This window comes from Panthera onca, chromosome A1 (assembly GCF_046562875.1).
Source record: "Panthera onca isolate mPanOnc1 chromosome A1, mPanOnc1 haplotype 2, whole genome shotgun sequence".
Classification (NCBI taxonomy): domain Eukaryota; kingdom Metazoa; phylum Chordata; class Mammalia; order Carnivora; family Felidae; genus Panthera; species Panthera onca.
In genome coordinates, this window is record NC_138339.1 from 49335592 (window position 1) to 49355915 (window position 20324).

The 20324-nt window shown below is 34.7% G+C and overlaps 1 protein-coding gene across 2 annotated transcripts in view; it reads right to left on the reverse strand.

Annotated features, from left to right (window-relative positions):
• Positions 1-745: 745 nt before the first annotated feature.
• Positions 746-20324, reverse strand: part of CLINT1 (clathrin interactor 1) — a 58784-nt gene continuing 39205 nt past the window's right edge. Inside the window, exons 7-12 of one of the 2 annotated variants that reach the window (XM_078446405.2) lie at positions 18793-19039; positions 16817-16886; positions 9612-9686; positions 5525-5817; positions 3496-3646; positions 746-2499 (exon numbers count right to left, since the gene is read on the reverse strand). In XM_078446405.2, coding sequence (XP_078302531.1) covers positions 2153-2499; positions 3496-3646; positions 5525-5817; positions 9612-9686; positions 16817-16886; positions 18793-19039 — 1183 coding nt within the window. In that variant the 3' untranslated portion in view covers positions 746-2152. Of the gene's footprint in view, positions 2500-3495; positions 3701-5524; positions 5818-9611; positions 9687-16816; positions 16887-18792; positions 19040-20324 lie in introns of both variants that reach the window. The other variant, XM_078446404.2, reaches the window with a different exon arrangement.

Below are 20324 nucleotides of genomic sequence, written 5' to 3' on the forward strand. Positions count from 1 at the left end.
CTGGATGGACCCCTAGCGAGGCAATTCTTTCATGGGCTCTGAAACAAAACACACTGGTAAGACAGCAAACTGTACGTTGAGGTGCAGTAATACGTGTGACAGGGCTCCCTTTGGTCCTCGGAGATATAGGAAGGAGGCATAGTACAGGAAATGCTTTAGAGATAAATCTTATTTTATTAGAAAAGCATCTTTAAACACAAAAGTTTGGAAACAGTATTTATTTGCTCCAAGAATCGTATGTATCTGAAAAGGCGATGCTACACCTCTCTGTTTAATGAGAACATTCATTGAAGATTATGGGTTTTAAGTATGAGTGAAGATCTCCGTGCTGCCACCAGAGCCTGGCTTGACTGCTCTGAACTAACTACACTTGAAAGCTCCTATTCTTTGAAACCAATTTAAACACATTGAATTGTTGAAAGATTAAAAACCACAGTCAGCTAATTACACTCTCTCTCATCTCTTATTCAGCAAATGAATCACTTTTCATTACCACTTAGCTGAAGTACATGAATTTCTGCCTAATTAGAAATGTTGTAGATGGAACATTAGCAAGAATGGAGCGGGTCAGGATATCTTTGCTGCTTCATTTTTAATTCCTAACAGTAGAGTCTGAGAGGAAAGAAGAGAGAAGTCATTAAATAATTTTAAATTATTTATAAAAATTACTTTGCCCAAATTATAATTATTTTTTCCCCAAACGGTCTCAAATGTCTAACAGAATGAAAGAAAAAGCAGTTCAACATTGATTTTAATGAACAGTTTAATGTTATGTAGAACAGAACATTATGAATACAATGGAAACAAAGTTTTATCAATAAAAAAAAATTTCAACACAAAGTGGGGAGGTAATAATTTGATACCTATATTATAGTATTTATTTTTAAAAATATTCCCAGCTTGAGGGTGAAAACAATTAATTTTGCATTCCAAACTCTAGAATCATGATTTTCATGTGAGCTTAACGCAGAATTACAGCAGGAAAACAAAAACACTTTAATTAATTTCCTTTATTTGCCATTAAATCAATAAAATCTTTGACTGCTACAGGTCTCCTTTAATAATATATATTTAACTCCTCTCTATTGGAACCATATTGCTAATGCCATATTATATACACTCAAACCAAAACAAAACAAATATTGTATAAAATCTAAAAGCCAACATCGTTGAATTCTAACATTTATATTTAACTTAAGGTTTTAAGAATTTTTACCTTTTCAATTTTTTGAAAAGACACCAAAAAAAATAAAAATAAATATTTTTCTCTTTTGACTGTTCCTGACTGATAAATGGTGGCTACAGGGATAAACACGGAAGGAAGCCTTGCCAAGTTAACCACTGCAAATTGTAAATAATGACTGCTAAAAACAAACAAAAACTCTGGAGGGTTTTTTTTTTTTTTTTTTTCTTTTAAAGGAAACCATAGAGCAGTCCTGAAAAAAATATTTTTCCTAGTTCTGCAAAGGATAATTATAGCAGAAGACATGGGAAAAGTCCCACAGCTATCACCAATCGCTTAAAGAGGTTTCGTTACAATAAAAATTTGGATAGTATAATGGTAATAGCAGTGTTGCTGGAACATTAGCAAAAGTATATACATTCCAGTTACCTTTGATTTAGCCATAATCACATATGTATGCCTTTTTTGGACAAAAATATATATTTTTATAAAAAACTGATCATCCAACTTTAATGATTTCATTTATGGACTCAAGAGTGGTAGTAAAAGGAACAGACCCAATTATGACAAGGCGATTCAGGGACAGAAAAATCAAGTTCCTCAGGAAAAGAAAAGTATAAAATTAGAGATTCAAACACATTTATTCAGCCCTATTCCAGACTTCCCACAAATCATGATGTTAAAATGGGCTCTTCGATTTATAAAGGCTTTCCAGGTCTCACTACCCCATGTGTGGTCTATTCTTACTGGGAAAAATGATTTTTACTGCCTCATCTGAAGTGCCCTTGCCTGTCCATCTGAAATACTAGATACTTCACTTTTATAAAACAGCCTTTTTTTGGTTCTTTATGTAGGTTTAAATTTTAATTAATTGATAAAAGAAAGGGGAGTTGATTAGCATTTTCCATCCCAACATCACCTATCTTCACCGCTAAAAATCCTTCATTCAATCTGCTCCTTTACAATCTCTCATTTGCTAAAGTTGGCGAAATTTGCAAAGGCATCTTGCTTGGGTTGCACAGTTCCAGAAGTCATGGCTAAGTTGGGCATGCCCATTCCCATTGTGCCTGCCAGGCCCATCCCAGCAGTTGACATCCCTATGTTCATGTTCATGCCCATCATACTCTGGTTCATCATTGGAGTATTTCCAAGAGGGGCCATTCCCATTGTGCCAGTCATCACACCAGGCATGCTCATAGGCATGGGTCCCCCCATCAAAGGGTTAGTTTGGGGCCGGACAGGAAGTATGTTTGATGGAGAACTGAGGTTCACAGCTCCAAAACTTTGAGTCATCACATTCATAGGTTGTTGCATATCTACCAGAAGAAAAGAGACAAAAGAACTTCACATTAGATTCATCAAGCAGAAGAATAAAACAATCTTCTTGACCATCAACACTTGTAACTCCTAATAAAATTCTTTTATGGTGATTTTACAAGGTAAGTCAATTAACTTGCACTATTTGCTCTAGAAAAATACTCTGTGGCTGTTAACTCTGGTTTCCCAAAGATGCAGAAACAGTTAAGAGTGGGCTGGGGGAAAACACGAGGCAGTTTGATATCATTCTGACAGAATTTAGTGTTGAATCCAACCTGACCTAACAAGTTGTCAGGAGCTGTTGTGTATCAAAAGCCTTAAAAAAGTTTATACCCTTTGACTCACTCTATTTTTAGAACATTACACTAAGGAAGAAAAATACAAGTACAAAGATTTATATAAAATCATGGAGTTATTTACAATAGCAAAAAGCCGGGAACAACAGAAATAACCAACAATAAAGAAATTCAACACTGGTATGACACATAACTATAAATATCTAAAAATCATTTTTTCTTAAAAATATTAAATACAGGAAAATGATAATTTAATGCTGAATGACAGCTGCAAGAAACAAAACAATATACATAGAGTGACTTCGAGTATTAAAAATATGGTTAGAAAAGATAGAAAATACGAATTAATAGCGATTATCCCTGGATTACGGAGGTGAGATGATTTTTGTTTCCTGGTCATATTTAATTATATTTAAAACATTTTCTACAACAAATATTTTTATTTTAGTGATCAGACTCCCAAAACTCACCATAATACATACACAATCATGTTATTATGCCAAGAGCAGGATACAAAGTAATCTGAATATGCCAGGGTGTACATCGATCATTGGGGGGGGGGGGGGAATCCCAAGCGATACACGGTTGCCTTTAGTACAATCAATGTCATGTATTTTTATTTCATGGCTTACACTAGTCTTGGCACAAGGGTAAAGATTACAAGTGCACAAAGAAGCAAGTTGTCTCATGGTAACTTACTCTGCTGTTGAATCATTGTATTGAGCGATGGCTGCTGGGGTTTGGAAGGCTGCATACCGGGTAGTAAATTGTCTAGGCTGATGTTCACACTGGGGTCAGACCAAGTAGAGGGCAGGGTTTTGCTGACTGACTTCTGGACCATATCTGTATTCTGATTATAGAGAGGATTAGGCTTCTGCAGCACTGTGCTAACATTTTGCAAAGGCTGGAAAATAAAAAAATGCTCTAAAAATTAAACATCTGCTCAATAAAGGTTATCAAATGGCAATTTAATCACAGTAACTCCAGATATACATGAGACTTAGTAATAAACTCTTGAAACCAAAAGAACCACAAATGTTCTAGGCTAAATTCTTCAAGCTGAATCACTAGCCTCCCCAGAATGTTCCTCTGAATCCCCAATCATGTTTGGGGTGAAAAAAAAACCCAACATATTTACACGAACAATTACCCTCCCATCACCCAAAGTCTAGAAGCCACCATCCCAGGGCCATTGCCAACTTCAGGTTAGTACAGCTTTAAGGAAATAGACAAGTGGAAATTTATTCTTACAAGATAGAATTTAGGACATGATTTCTCATGTTATAAAAAGCAAAACCATCAAAGAGGCAAATTATATTGCACAAATCTTGACTGACATGTTCCTGCTCCATGTACACTTCTATTGCCTAAAGTGAGCAACACTAGTGGAACTTGATATATGTGGACCAGTTCAGGAGAAAGGAGAAATTCAGGAGAAAGAAGCAGGGATGCCTGGTAGTTACTAAGGATAACTATGAAAAGGGTAGACGAAGGGAAATGAAAAGGAACAGGAAAAATAATTTAAAATGTACCAATGCAAAGAATTACAACACAGCTGCAATTAAGACTACAAGTAAGTAGACTGGCTTTACACTTAGACCACATGAAAGACTCTCAAAGAATCAACTGGCTTGGGCTTATTTAGTGGTGCACCGTTCAATTTAATGGTACTGGTGTGCCCTTGATGTCCTTTTCTTAATATTAGGTCCAACTTGTTATGCACAACAGTCACCTTTCTGCTTCTTTCTTCTCTTCCTCCATCCCAACACCCAAAGAGGAGAATCTACATATTAAAATGAGTAATTAGTATCATAAAAAATATTCAGAATTGCTCGAATCAAAAACAGCAAGCTCCTGGTATAACTCAGGCACATATATTCTAACCCTGTGTTTGTCTGAATTCCAAATTAATACTAGGTAATTTAGATTTAACTGTAAAAAAGTGAATTAAAAAATTCCCATTTACTGGTTTTCCTGTATGAAAATGAGAGTTGAGGGGCGCCTGGGTGGCTCAGTCGGTTAAGCGTCCGACTTCAGCTCAGGTCACGATCTCGCGGTCCGCGAGTTCGAGCCCCGCGTCGGGCTCTGGGCTGATGGCTCAGAGCCTGGAGCCTGCTTCCGATTCTGTGTCTCCCTCTCTCCCTGCCCCTCCCCCATTCATGCTGTGTCTCTCTCTGTCTCAAAAATAAATAAAACGTTAAAAGAAAAAATTAAAAAAAAAAAAAAGAAAATGAGAGTTGAAAGAAGAGCCTATATAAAGATTACATAATGTAGAACAGGCCCAAAATAGGGAAGAGTATTCGTCATTTTAGAGACTGATTTTCTATATTAGTAACGATTGCCTATAACCACTGAGTGACACCTCTTTAAGGATCAGAGATTTTACTGAGTGAATACAGGCCACGGGTGAAGCAATAGCTCTATTCCTTCTTAAAAACAGTTTTTATTAAACTATTAAATACAAAATTATTTATTAATTCAATAAATTTTTATGAAGTGACTCCTCTGTGTAAGGCATCACGCTTCGCTTTGCATGGCCTACAAGATGGGTGAGAGGCCTTGCCCTCTAGAACCTGAATGACTATAGTAGGGGAAAAAAATGTAAGGTAAATGCAATGTGCCAAAACAACCTATGTATGGCTTATTTTTCTATTTCATGTTAGTTTATCATTACATCAGTTACGGAATCTCAGAGATGAGGAATCTGCAAGGGACACAGACAACTTACCTGTGATCTTGACATGGGCAACCCCAGGCCTACAGTATTAGTGCTCATCATGGAGAAATTCATACTCTGGGAAGATGTCATGGTTGCCTGGGACGAGCCCATAAGATCAAACAGGTCTGAAGAATTTGAGGCAGCTGGAGGCGGGCCTAAAGCTGATTGTGAGCCACTGACAAGTTCCACAGCTGGCTGTGAGGCATTGCCAAAGAGCTCACCGCTGGAGGCGACAGGACCTGATGGGGCTTGATTAAAGGCACTCCAGTCACCAAAGTCTCCATTCCCACTTGTTGCTGTAACTGAGAAAGAAAGGACAACAGGGGTAAGAAACTTTCTGAAATGCACAGAACAAATAGAACAGTCTACGAACTGAAACAAATTAGAGCCGATCTGTGTCCACCCAGATTAACATCTGCATATACTATCTCCATCTGGACATTATTTTTTCTCACGAATATTCCACAAATGTTAACAAGGTGGCAAAGGAAAAAAAATCCACATATAAAGTAAAATTCACCTCATAGCAGGTCTGGGGTGATACGTAGAAATTACAATCAAAAGTTTCTTCAACCTGAGTTTGCATATTAAATATGCTGCCAGCTCAACAAATATGAAAAGGAAAAAGAAAACTTACCTGGTAAAAGTTTTTTTGGGGAGATCGAGAATCCTCATGTGAAGAGACACTCAACAAAATTAAAGAATTCAACTCATTTCACCCATTCATTACTTGGAAAGGTTCAAAGAGAAATCAAACTATGACTTACATGGTCTCAAGTAAATAAAAACTCAAATTCATGACATTAAATTTATAAAAAAATGAAAAAAAAAAAGCACAGAGAAAAGGACTCAGTAAAATTAAGAGTAGGGTTAGTAAATTTCTGCAAGAAGTTCTCACTCTTTTGGCCATGCTTCCATTGACAACACAAGGGCTATAGATAGCCATGGTATAACCCTAGCACAGCACTTGCTTCCAGTGGGACTGTTCTCTCACTCTCTCTCTTTCATCTACCTATCTAATCTAGTCTATCCATTTATTTAAAAATTTTTTAAGTTTATTTATTTTGAGATAGAGCAAACAGGGGAGGGGCAGAGAGAGAGGAAGAGAAAGAATCCCAAACAGGTTCCATGCTATCAGAGTGGAGTCTGATGCGGGGCTCAAACTCACCAACTGTGAGATCATGACCTGAGCTGAAACCAAAAGTCAGACGCTTAACCAGCTAAGCCATCCAGGCGCCCCTCAATTTATTTATTTAAATAAAAAGCAGGGTACAGTCTTAAGAGGGGAACTCAATGCTAATATTTAAAACAAAGGGAAGGGGCGTCTGGGTGGCTTAGTCGGTTGGGAGTCTGACTTCGGCTCAGGTCATGATCTCACGATTCCTAAGTTCAAGCCCCGTGTTGGGCTCTGTGCTGACACCTCGGAGCCTGGAGCCTGTTTCGGATTCTGTGTCTCCCCCTCTCTCCCCTGCTCATGTTCTGTCTCTCTCAAAAGTAAATAAACATTAAAAAAATTAAAAAAAAAAAAAAGGGAAAACCCCTCAATACTACAAAGATAATTACAACAAGTTTAAGATTTAATGCATTCAATAATGTAAAAGTTGTTAAGAGGTTAATTGACAGATGGACTATAATGCTTAACAGCATGGATTTTGTACCTTACTAGCTAAGTGACCCTAGGCAAGTTACATAACCCTCTCTGTGTCTCACTTTGTAAAAAAAATCTAAGTTGTAAAGATTAAATAATATAATATACAGTAAGTGCCATTTATAGTTTGTTATTGTTACTATGGATTAATTGTGAAAACACAGGGGAGGACCAAAGGTACCGCAATCTCTTTCGTTTAGGTATGCCAGAAAAAAGTGTAAGTCACTCTTCTATAAATTCTGCAATACATCTACTATTTGGAACACAATAAATATAAAGGCAATTGATACTTAAAAATCTTTTTTAAGTAGACTATGCATGATTCTAAGTAAATAAACCTTTCCTTAAGAAAGGGACAAATAAATAAGAATTAATGGAAGTTGAAAAAGCAAAGGTGAAGAAAGAGCTACATATAAACTGTCATCTGAAAGAGAACAGTATATATTGCCAAGTTAAAAACACCGTCACTCTGTTCTCCATGTTCACTTACAACTTGGAAATACATTTTGTCTAGCCTAAAGGTAACCAGCCATTGCAATACTGTCTCTCACTATGCTAAATATCTAAAGAGAACAATAACATTAAGTCTTTAAAATTATTTTCTTCTATTACCATATTAAAATGTAAGCCCCTTCAAAAGAAAATAAGTCACTTAGAAAATCCACACTCTACCAACAATTTAATACAAGAACTGGGCTAATCTTCATTACCTCAGGGTTTTACTATAAAACATGTCTTTGATCTTCTTTACAAAAAAGAGACTGAATTAAGAGTTTTACAATTAGTTCTATATATTAAACAATTTAAACTAATTTAAGAAAGACTGCTGGATAAAGGTACTTTATGCTGATATTCTATTTGCTTGATCTATAAAACAGAGTAAGAATGGAAACTGGGGCAAAATGTGTTGCCCCATCTGAAAACTTTATCTGAGATGATTAATCATAGGAAGAAGAGATTTCTAGTAGGGCATATATTGTTCAGAAATGATTAATCATTGTTGCAACAGTTTCAGCCCCTTACGTAATGGTGATCAGGTTATATTAATCACATGCATACAGATGAAGAGATGTATCACTTAGCAACATTAACATATTCGAATTATTTGCATAGTAGGCAAGTTTATATACATAAAAACTTTTGAGAATTACACAGACAGTCTGTAAAATTAGGGCAATGTTTATCTTCCACTTGACTTGCCTGAAGTAAGTTATTAACCCTTAGAGGGCATAACCACGCTTTTGAAATGAAGTTAATTACTCCACAATTCTGGTTTCTGGGAAATACTCAGAATTTACACAAGTAGGCTATCAAAACCCCAGATGATTAAAACCTATGCATCTTTCTTCCTAAATCCTCACAAACCTCAATCAGGCATTAGTAAATATAAATTTTAATTCCATTAATCGAATGGTTACTGTACTTGAAATGAGTAAGGCTCACTCAGCTAAATTACACATTTTTCTCCCTGCCTCACTTCATGTTTAAAAGTTTTAACTAAATTTTCATACTCTCTCTCAAACTTCAGACTGATTTTATACAAAAAAACCTTATAGCCAACACCTTTATAACTTAAAGAAGAAAGGACACTTAATGAACTTAGTCCCTTTCTATACACTTTTATAGACATTACTCTGTCCTTATAAAGAACCATGTCAAGTGATGTTCCTGATTCTAAAGTTGGGAGGCTCAGAAGCTTTTCCAAAGTTAAACAGCTACCATAGTATATGGCAGGGACAGTAAGGTAAAAAATAGTAACGAAGAAAGGGAAAAAAAGACAAGTGCTTCATTTCAATCCCTGATGTTTAAACCTACGTTGTTAGTTACAGGTAAAGATTTGATATCTGAATATACTGCAAAATGACCACTACGATAAGTCTAAGGCATTTTTAAAATTTCTAATCTGACATGAAGAGAAGCTTTGCCTGAGGTTCAATTGCTCACTATTTAAGGATGTGTCAAAATGAAGTTTATTTTTTTACAGAAATCCTCTTAATATATTTAAATCACAAAGAAATAAATTTTACTAAGATAGTCTGCCTAATCCCATCCTTGGGATCATAACATATAAGCTAAACATAAACCATAATATTCATCCCACTAAACTGAGATTATTTACACTTATTCACACTCCCCACCCAAACTGCCCCGCCCCCCAAAACTAAACAAGAGTCACTTATGAATAAGAGCAATTTTATTTAGGTGTGCCTGCCTGAGTAGTTTACAACCACATTAATCCATTTGGCACATTAAGACATTGACCCAGTAAAATACTTTTGTGAATAAATCCTTTAGGATTTAGGAATGATAAATATTACAAGGAGTAAAATACCAAAATGAAGCTGATCTGGTGGGGAAGGGAGTTATTTGGTTTTGATAACCTTTTCTGGTTTATCAAACCTATTTGGTTTTGATAACCCCTAGATTTCTGACCAAATTGTATCATACCTTGGGAGGGGAAACTGCCTGATGCAGCAGCTGAGCCAAAATCAGCAAATCCTCCAAATAAATCAGCTGATCCTCCTAGAAATTAAGCATGAAGAAAAGTTAAACTGATAAAACCACAGAACCACTGACAGCAATTTCAGGAAGCCATTTTTGCACCACACTTAAAAACTACCCAATATTAGAGGCTCCAGAGCCATTAGAAAAGCTAGTTTGTAGGTCTAGGTTTTCATGTCACCATGTTCCTTTTAAACTACCACAAACTCTTACATTCCTCAGTTCTTTACCTTGTAAGTAACTGACACCACATTTGTGATTAAAGTTATCCCTCACTTACATTGCCTGAACATAGTGTGGACCTGTGGTTTATCCAGTCAATTATGCTCTTTGTAAGAATCTTCAGTGGATGCTAAAACCTGGGTAAAATGTTGCTAGGGAATAAGATACATAATCGCTAAACATCACCCCACAGACTACTCGGTAAATACAAAGGAATGAAACTACTTTTACAATGGACAAACTGAATGGATATCATCCTAAACAACTGATTAAATTTAATGTCACTAGTAATCAGATAAAATAGTATTCATGGGCTCTCTAATGCAAGGAACTCAAAAGGAGATCATCACCTGTGTTAAGAATTCCCACCAAAAATATTTAACCTGAATCTAATCATAAGGAATGAATCAGACAAATTACAAAGTGAGTGACATTTTGCAAAACAACTCTCCAGATTCTTCAGAAAATGTCAACATCATAAAAGACAAAAAAGGCTGGGACTGCTAGAGATTAAAGGAGTCTAAGGAAACATGACAAGTACATGAAATGCATGATCCCTGATTGGATTATGGATTTTTAAAAAAGTGCTATCCTGAAGTGACATAATTGAGACATCAGGAAAATTTGAATATGGTCTGTATACTAGACAATACTGTTTAAATGTTAAACTTCCCAAGTATGATAACTGTATTGTAATTATTATAAAGAAGAATGTCCTTGTTGTAAGAAGTTATATGCTGAAGTATCCTGGGGGCAGAATGTCCTGGTATTTCCAATTTTCTCTCAAATGGTACACAATAAACAAATGGTATACAGCAAATTAAAAACAAAAAAAAAGATCTAGAGAGAGATAAAGAAAATGTGGCAAATTTTCTGTAGGTTTGAAATGAGATCCAAAGGCTGCAAATCAATCTCTGTGTGCATAACATCACATTCTGATAAAAATTTTTATTTGTGGGGTGCCTGAGTGGCTCAAGTCAGTTGAGCGTCTGACTTCGGCTCAGGTCATGATCTCACAGTCCCTGAGTTCGAGCCCCGCGTCTGGCTCTGTGCTGACAGCTCAGAGCCCGGAGCATGCTTCGGATTCTGTGTCTCCCTCTCTCTCTCTGCCCCTCCCCAACTCACACTCTGTCTCTGTCTCTCAAAAATGAATAAATGTTAAAAAAATTAAAAAAATTTTTTTTTAATTTGTAAACACTATGTGGTTACAAATATTTACTTTCACCTACAAATTGAACAGTAATATTACACTCAATTTTAATATGCCATTTCTGTCAATTCAGTTATCAATGGAATAGCAATAGCCAAAGGATCTAAAACCTTAAATACCTGTCCTTATTTTTCTTTGCCCTTAAAGATTTCACCTCTTAAGAGTCACAACCTTAGAAGTTTAGAGCGGCAGTTCAATTATGGTGCTTTTAGTGTTATGCGAACATTATATAGGTTACATCACAGCTGCTTAGCCTGCAGTGCTTAGAAACTAGCCAGGTGGGACTGGAACATCTGGGCTGCACTCAAATACCACCGGGGACAGCTTCCAACATCTGGTGCCATTTCTGAATTGTCTTATCGCTGCAAGACATTCTGCCCCATCTGCTACACTCAACTGGGTTAATTAAACTAGAACCATCTCCCCTTCTTAATAAATGGCCAGCAGTAATACAAGGAACAAATCAGTTTCTTATACATGTGTACCTGGTATTTCTTTTTAATGCACATTTACTGTAGGCAACTATCAGCAGGCATAAACATTTCTCATTTTTTTACCTCATTACAGATGCACATACTCACATATATCCTTACTCATCATGAACTAACTCCTACCAAGGCCAAGTTTCTCCACTCTTACCAACACTACAGCTCATGTAGCTACTTTTGCTTTATCCAAAGGATAATAATATGGTGATTTGTTTTTCTCTTCTTTGAAGATACATACATCATGATAAAATGAGGGGAGGGGCATAAAAAATCCATGAGCTATATTTTTAAACTATATAAACAAGGACATATATTAATAAAAGCTAGCAGGGAAATGAATGTTGCAAACGGCTGCTGCTTTATATTCATAAATTTGTCTTCTGTATTGTTCCTTCATGTTAAAAATATTGATCAAAGTATACTGTTAGGTAACAGAATGACAGTTAATCATATATGGTAACATTAAGGGATTTGAAAATTGGAGATTATTTTAATTTGCTTCATCTGACAGTAAATAAACATCAATATGTAATTTATTATGGTAAAACAGCTAGGGATTTTCAAATCTTTTCCAGTCTGGGCTACAAAGAAAATGCATGATGCAGAAAAAGGCATCTGAATACTACAGGATCCTAACTTCAGACTGGGTAAGATGTTTTATTTTTCTCATATCCTAATTTGATATTTCAGATAATTACCTACTTTGGTTATTCCACTGTCCTACATTCTAATATCTAAACTGAAATTATACTGTACTTATAACTTATCTATAGCAAATATTCTACCTCTTCATACTATAGGGAGTCTGATTTCAACATAACCAATTTACAAACACTGCAAGTAAAGAATGGAAACACACATAAATATTTTACAAAAGGAAGTCACCTTTTCTTGAAAAGGACTTAAAATTTTCTCTAATCTTTTGAAGTGCCACAAATTATGGTTCTACATAGGTTTTACACAATGTGACCTTCAACTCTGAAAACTATCTCAACAATTCAAAAATCTCTTTATTTCTTTTAGGAAAAGTTTCTCTCTCTAGGGAGGACTGTCCCTAACTAGATGTATGATGTTATTCATATCAATATCTTAAATTCAACACAAATTTTCTATACTGAACCATTTTCCCAGATAATTTCTATCTAAGGGAATTTAAATAAAAGAGTGCACCAAAAACTGCTGCATGTGGAAGACTGCTAAATTTCACAACAAGAGCTATTCTTCAAGATTCCCACATGAGAGCTGTCATTATAAATGAACCATTTCCATCTGCCTTTTCAGGACAGCAAGGAGGTTATTTACAATCACCAGCTGGGAACATGTATTTTCCAAAGCAATACTGTGAACAGGAAAAATATAGCTGCACTAGACAGTGCTTAAGCTACAAATGGAAATTTTCTTCAACAAAGAACTTAATCCAGATTACAATATAAAAAACAAACTTCTGCAAGAAGAATTCTAGTTAAGTACAAAATTAAAATGACAAAATGCAAAAAATTATAAATCTATGACAAAGATTAATACATATACATAAGAAGTTTAAATATAAAACAATAAGGATACATACTCCCACTCAAAGAAATGGACAAAGGAATATGAATACACAGGTTACAACTGGTCTATAAAAACATGGGAAGTTTTCAAACTCACCAAACAAATGCAAAATTAAATGAAATGTTATTTTCTCCTTAATCAAACTGGATGGTTCTGAAAGATATGATTCCACTACTATAATAGAGAAAAATTTGGACAAAAACCCCCCAAAACCTAACACTCCCCAAATAAGAAACTGATTGGTTAAATAAATTACAGTATATCCATACAGGATTAAGATATAAGGCAGTTAAAAATCTGTAAAGGAATACCAACGATCATAGGGAAACAGTCATGAGATTTAAGGTGAAAAGCAGTTCATAGGGGAAAAAGAAAAACAACAACAAAAAAAACCCTTATCCAAAAGCCTGAAAACATTTTGCCACATAATAAATGTTTAAACAAATATATTGACTGAATACATAGAAAGTATATTTAAAAAAAGAGTATTCACCCAAATTATTAATAGTTTATGTATCCAAGTCATGGCGAATCACTTGTTTTCCATCAAATTTCTAAAATGAGCATGCATTACTTTCAATTAGTGAAGAGAATGTTAAACCTTTTTATTTTTAGTAAGCTTGGCTTAAACTACAGATAACTCCCATGGAAATTCTAATACATAAATTGGTGTACTGAATATATAACAACATGGTTCATATTCAAGTGAATATCCTCAACTAATTTTTGTGATTACTAGGTACAAGGCAACAGGTTCAAATACAAATGTAATAAAAATTTTAAATTTGACATACTTCAATCTTTAAAAAAACTTTTAAACTAAAAAAAAGAATTCAAAACATACTGCAAGTCAGGTAATGTCTTTCTATTTGCACTGAGTATGGTGTATTTTCTCTTCAACCTTATTTATGAACTTACAGAATAGTACGTTAATCAAGACTTAAATTCCTTAATTAGAAAGGAACAAAGGAGACGATGCAGACTTTTAAAGAGATGAGATATACTAAAAAATGAAATGGGATGTTTTTGGCATTCTAGTTGGTTTATTTTCTAAATACTTTGAATTATTCATTTTTAAAAATGTTTACTTAGAAATGTACTATATGTAAAAGCCACCAAAATATCCTTTCAGTGCAGATTTTATAAGAACATCACCAGAGTGGGATATGTATCAAGACAGTCTCAAATAAATCTTGGTGAATGGGTTTCACATGCGTATTTTAAAACTTGGTAGATATTCTACAATCATTTTACCACACATGCTTTTGAAGATGTTAACAAAAAGGATGTAGTAACACATAAAAAAAAGAAAACCTGAGCATATCCTCAAAGGAGGTATTTATCTGGTGAGAGGTACAGATGCCGCCATATCTGCTTAGGTTTACAGTTCATGCCCATATTACTTGCATGATAGTAATATCGTAAGTATAGGCACATCTGGTAAACGACACCCAAATGGCATGCCGAATAGCAATGCTAATATGGTTGATTCAGTGCTCGCTTCGGCAGCACATATACTAATATGGTTGATTCTTAACTTTTTCGTGTGTAGGTACTAAAGACTTAATATCCAATATTTTTTCCACTGCTGAATTCAATTTAAAATATATTACTAAAGGGGCACTTGGGTGGTTAAGTAGGTGGCTCAGTGTCCAATTTTTGGTATAGGGCTCAGGTTATGATCTCATGGTTCATGAGATTGAGCCCTGCATCAGGCCCTGTGCTGATGGTGCAGAGCCTACTTGGGATTCTCTTTCTCCCTCTCTCCCTGCCCCTCCCCCACCTGCACACGCACATATGCAAGCTCTCTCTCTCAAAATAAATAAACTTAAAAACAAAACAAAAATAAAATATATTATTAAAGTATTTAAATAGAGATTTGGAGTAACAAAATTTATGTGCTGATTTGGGGGAGGGTCTACACAAACTGGTTAAACATACTATTTCAAATAACTTTAAAAAAATAATTCTGATGTCAACCCACATGCAGCTTGTTTTTAGAGAATACTATGATAAAACAAACATTTAAGGCAAGAAGCCTTCCAGATTTCATTCAAGTTTTGTCTCAATTATTGTATTAATATTAATCGCTACTTCTATTTAATTAGTCAATCTACTGTTTGCACTGGAGAAGAAAAACCACTCAACAGTTTCTTGCCAAGCAAAGGAAGCATGTTGGTATTTAATAATTCTCTCTGTTCAAAGCAATCTTGGTATCACGGAGGAAAAAAGTTACATCACTTATCTGACCTTCCTAGTTAATTTTTCTCTGATTGCTTCATTAAAACTTTCCACAAATGCATGAAAAGGGGTCCTTAATATTTCATGCCAGGGAGTCCAAAATAGTTGATATTCTGTGACACTATGTCTGAATTATATGACCACATGCTAACTAACAGTTAATACTACAGTTAAAATTTTAAACATACAGAAAGATAGCACATAAATTGTTAAACCACTGATGTAGTTGTTTGTAACCTTTGGCATGACAGTTCAATAGAGTTTACAGTATAATTTTAGAAAGAGTTAGTTATAGAAAAAAGGGAATAGGAACTGAAGAAGCTCAGAAACTTGGTTGAACCAGATGCCCCATGAAGTTCACTCTGAGTCCAAGAATTTTACAATAATGAACAAGGAGAAGATAATAACAGAAGATTTTCTATTAATTACATGTCTTTAACTATCAATGAAAAGTAATTTCCATCACAGACCTCCACTCAAACACTAATGTAAATTTCAAAACAATTCATTTTTGAAAAATCACTACACATATCAAGGAACAATAGATTTACTTTGCATTGCTTATACACCAATCTTCCCATTTACGTTTTAATGTGAAATAAACTTTAAACAGATTGGGAAAGATGGTCTTTAAACAAAAGTTGTATTTCTTAAGCTGTTTTGACTTGCAGCATAGGACTTTGTTAGAACTACATAATCATTAAATGCAACCTAAAATGTCAACTTTCTTGAAAACAATATGTAGGGAATAACTCAAAATCTGGCATTTACTGAAAATCTAATCGAAGAAATCACTAATCCCAACTATAAGAAAATCTTGGTAAAGAAAGTATTCTTTTGCTACAGCCCCCTTAAAATATGTCAGGTAGGTAGTTACCTACTTTCATAGAATGCCCCTTTCCTCCAAAGCTCTCAGCATGTTTATCACTAGGTAACTATGTGTGACTCTTTGATTAATGATTACTTCCTCCACCTGACCTTCCCATGAGGGCAAGAACTTTGTTTCACTAAACATTATACCTCAAGCACTGAGACCAGTGTCTGGTTCAATAAATACTTATTGCATAACTGAACGAAAGTTGAAATGAACTACCATAGCTGATGTTGAGAGCCAGAATTAAGATTTAAGGAAAGAATAAAATGGGCAGAGCACAGTACATTTTGCTTATAGAGAAAGCAAAGGACCCCAAATACTCAGCACTAAGAAATTAAGGAGACAGATATTACTGAATTATTGGTCAAATATTTAAGCACACTTCTCTATTGTAGGCAATAAACAATTTTCCCCAAACAATGCTCAAGGCTCACTAATCTCACATTAAAAATAAATCCAATGCAAAGAATTTTATTTTTCATTCTATCATTTATATGGCATTTTGAAAAATTATTCTGAAATCGAGATTACTAAGAAGAAAGACGCCAATGTGGAAGCTTACCTGTTGACTGGCTGGTGCCATCAAACAGATCAACAAGGTCACCAGATGACTTACTGCTAGGCACTGAAGTCTGAAAACATACACAGAACTTACTAAGTTCAGAAAATAATTTATACTATTTATCCTAAATCTGCTCTCTTCATCTCTAATTCTGTAATACCTGTAATATCTTAATAAAGGTACATTTAGATTTCTGAACAAAGAGATGTGACCTTGAATCCTTATGGAGAGATAGTTATTTTTAAGTAATTCTATCCACAGCAACATAAAATCCCTAACCTCTACACTGTTTTCCCAAATTTCACTATGGAAAATATACCTTCCAGATCCCACTGAAATCTTAATGCTATATATCAGAATCATTTAAGAAGCATTAGAAAATACTTATGCCCCAGCCCATCAGAACATATTGAGTCATAACTGCCCAGGGTGGGATCTTGGCCTATACAAGTCTGACAAAGCTCGCTTGAGAATTCTAAGGCATAAGAAGGTCTGAGATCCACCAGATTAGAGACCAAGATCCTATCCAGCTTTAAAATTCTATGATTTTAGATTCAATGATTCTTTGATTACTGTTTGTATACCACACAAGTCATTCTATGTTGTTTAATATACCTTCACATCTAATTGCTTCACATTTAGTTCCCAAACTAAAATGTGGGGCTGGAGTTTATAATACTATTTTTCCTTTTCCCTATAGTCCTAAGCACCTTGATGTGTATGTCCTGTGTGTTCAATACGTATATGACAAATTAGAACAGAAACACCAGGCAATAGGGAAACACTGTAAGTTTCTAGGTATGTTAATTTGAGCCCTGAAGTACTATATGCTGGTTCAAAAAGGTTTTGAGATTAAAAGAGATCCAAGCAATTGAGTAACTTTCCAAAAACTCTGGCCTCCTTGATGTTTTTTTTGTATTAAAAAAAAATCATAAAGCTTACACTATAAATATATTTATGGCAGAGTGACATGTATTTAGTCTATACTACAAACTGATATTTAAAATCCTTTAAGAGACAAAAGTCTTAATTTATCATTAAAAAAGTTATACAGTTTGGATGATTTTCCCCATGTAGGCTTACATGAATTTTCCTTATAACAGCCATTATGTATCAGGTTTTAATTATAACGATCTACCACATCCTGAATATGGCCATGAGTAAGCGAACTGTCTCCACAGCAGGGGAAAGGACCACAAAACACTGAAAGAGCCATTTCCTCTTTTTAACTACAACTAAAGTTGAGTTCTAATTATGATATTTTCATCAAAACTAAAAAGATGGGTGAAATTATACAAAGAAGATATTTGGCAAAAGTTGAGTTAACTACAATTTGCAGGATACATTAGAAAAATGTCTTCCCTAGTTTTTAGCTGCTTCTGATGCAAAGCCAGGTAAACACTAGTGGTGGGGAGACAGACAAAACACTAGCTTGTGGCCAGGTATCTACTAAGTAGATTTCATTTTCTGTGGGTGAATAAAAAATAAATGAAGAAGGTAGAAGAAGGCAGTGCTGCCACTGATCAGTAGTGACCACCAGGCAAATAAGCCTCTCTTTATAGGCAACGACTCTGTATTAAATGGGACTGTCTCCTCTGTATATCTACTTGGTCCTCTTTTGTCATTTCTTACATCTTCTAAAATACTCCCATTTTCTTTAGTGAATCTTACTGTGTCTGGCAACCAGTTATGTTCTTAGAAAGGAACAAATGCGCTACATTCTGATTCACCACCCTTCCCAAATGAACCAAAAGTGTCATTTCTACTTTCACAGAAAGTGCACAATCATTCAGCAATTGGACAGGTTTTTTTCCCCAAAGAGATTTCTTTTTATTAATGACTCTGAGTAATACAGGCCAAATGATCTATAATTAATAAGACTGCCTACAAACGCCCAACCCTACTAACTCAGTAATTCTAAAAGTAATTCATAAGAATAAAACTGTGTTCAATGTGTAAACTCATGCCATTCCCACCTTCAGTGAAGACTGAGGTGTATGAGTTGAAGTATTCTGATCTGGACTTGCTTTGTCCCCTGTGTAATGTGCTGCTGCTCCAAGATCAATGGTTTTAGAAGGATTTGCTGTGCGCTTGTGTCTGGTTGTGGTGGTCTCTGTGGCCTGTGTGATATGGATATGCTTTGTCGTCACAGTCTCCTCTTCATCTTTGAATTCACCTTTGGGAGATCTGCCTCTTCTTGCTTTCTTTTCCTCATCACTGTCGCTAAAAGATATTAAAAATGAAGCAAAATAATAAGATGAGGGATTATTTTAAAATGGAGCCCTCAGTGATTTGAGCTAAAGAATTTCAAATGCAGTAACTCCAAAATTCCATACTTTGACTATTTGACAGAGATCAATAGAATATTATCTAAGCTATCTGAATAATGTTATATATGTGTTGGGGAGGGGAAATGGGAACCCACTCAATTCCCTAGGTAAGTCTAAAACACTACTAAAAAAACATATTTACATAAATGTGTACAAATAAAAAAAGCCTGAAATTATTCAAATGTTTATGCATTATAGATTTAAAGCTTAATTAAAAAATAAAACGGCAGGATTATTACCATATCAGAATCAACTGATGAGACTGCGAGCTTAAACATCTGCATCTGACAACCACTTTCTTGAAATGGATTGTGTGCAAACTACAGTCTCACTTAAATAACAATTCTGTCACTGTCTCATATACTAATACAAATACATAATAAATTATTACAATTCCAATGGATACCTTTTCAACCACTATCCTAACTATATTCAAATGATTAAATTCTCATCTGTAAATGTAAAAAAGAAAAAAAGGAGGTATTGCACAGTACAACAGTGCTCTATTTTACTGTAGCATGAGGAAACAAACTTTTACGTAACTATGAAAACTGCTTTAGAGGAAAAAAGTATATTTAAAATGCTTTGAAATAATTCCTTTTTAGGCATATTCAAAATGATTTTTTTTATCTTAATAGGGCAAAAGAAAAACATACACAATAAGAAAAAAACTGGGTATTTTCATATGCCATGAATTACAAACATCAGCATTAATCTGTTCTTCAGTAATAAAGCAATTGGGTTTTTTTTTTCCTAGTGCAAGCAGGACAGAGGAATTACCTAAAATATGTTCCATTATCTACATTATTAATTTTGGAGTAGATGATTTAATTTATGAATATTCTGAAATGAAACACTTAAAATTCTCCTTAAAACTATACTAATTTAACCCACACAAATTTAAAGCAATTACTACTTAAATATAAACCTATTTGGAACCTGTATAAATCAAGGATCAAGAACAACTTCCCACAGAGTACAAACGTTAACTGTATTTTTATCTATAAGCATTTTCAGGAATCTACAAGTTCTGATTAAGTGTTCAAAAGCCCCTGTCCCTTACCAATTTCTCTCAGCAACAAATGACCTACAGATTGCCACTAAAATTTCTTACCTTTCTGATGTCCAATTTGATTTCAGTGGAAGGTATATGTTAAAAATATAAAACTGACTAGCAC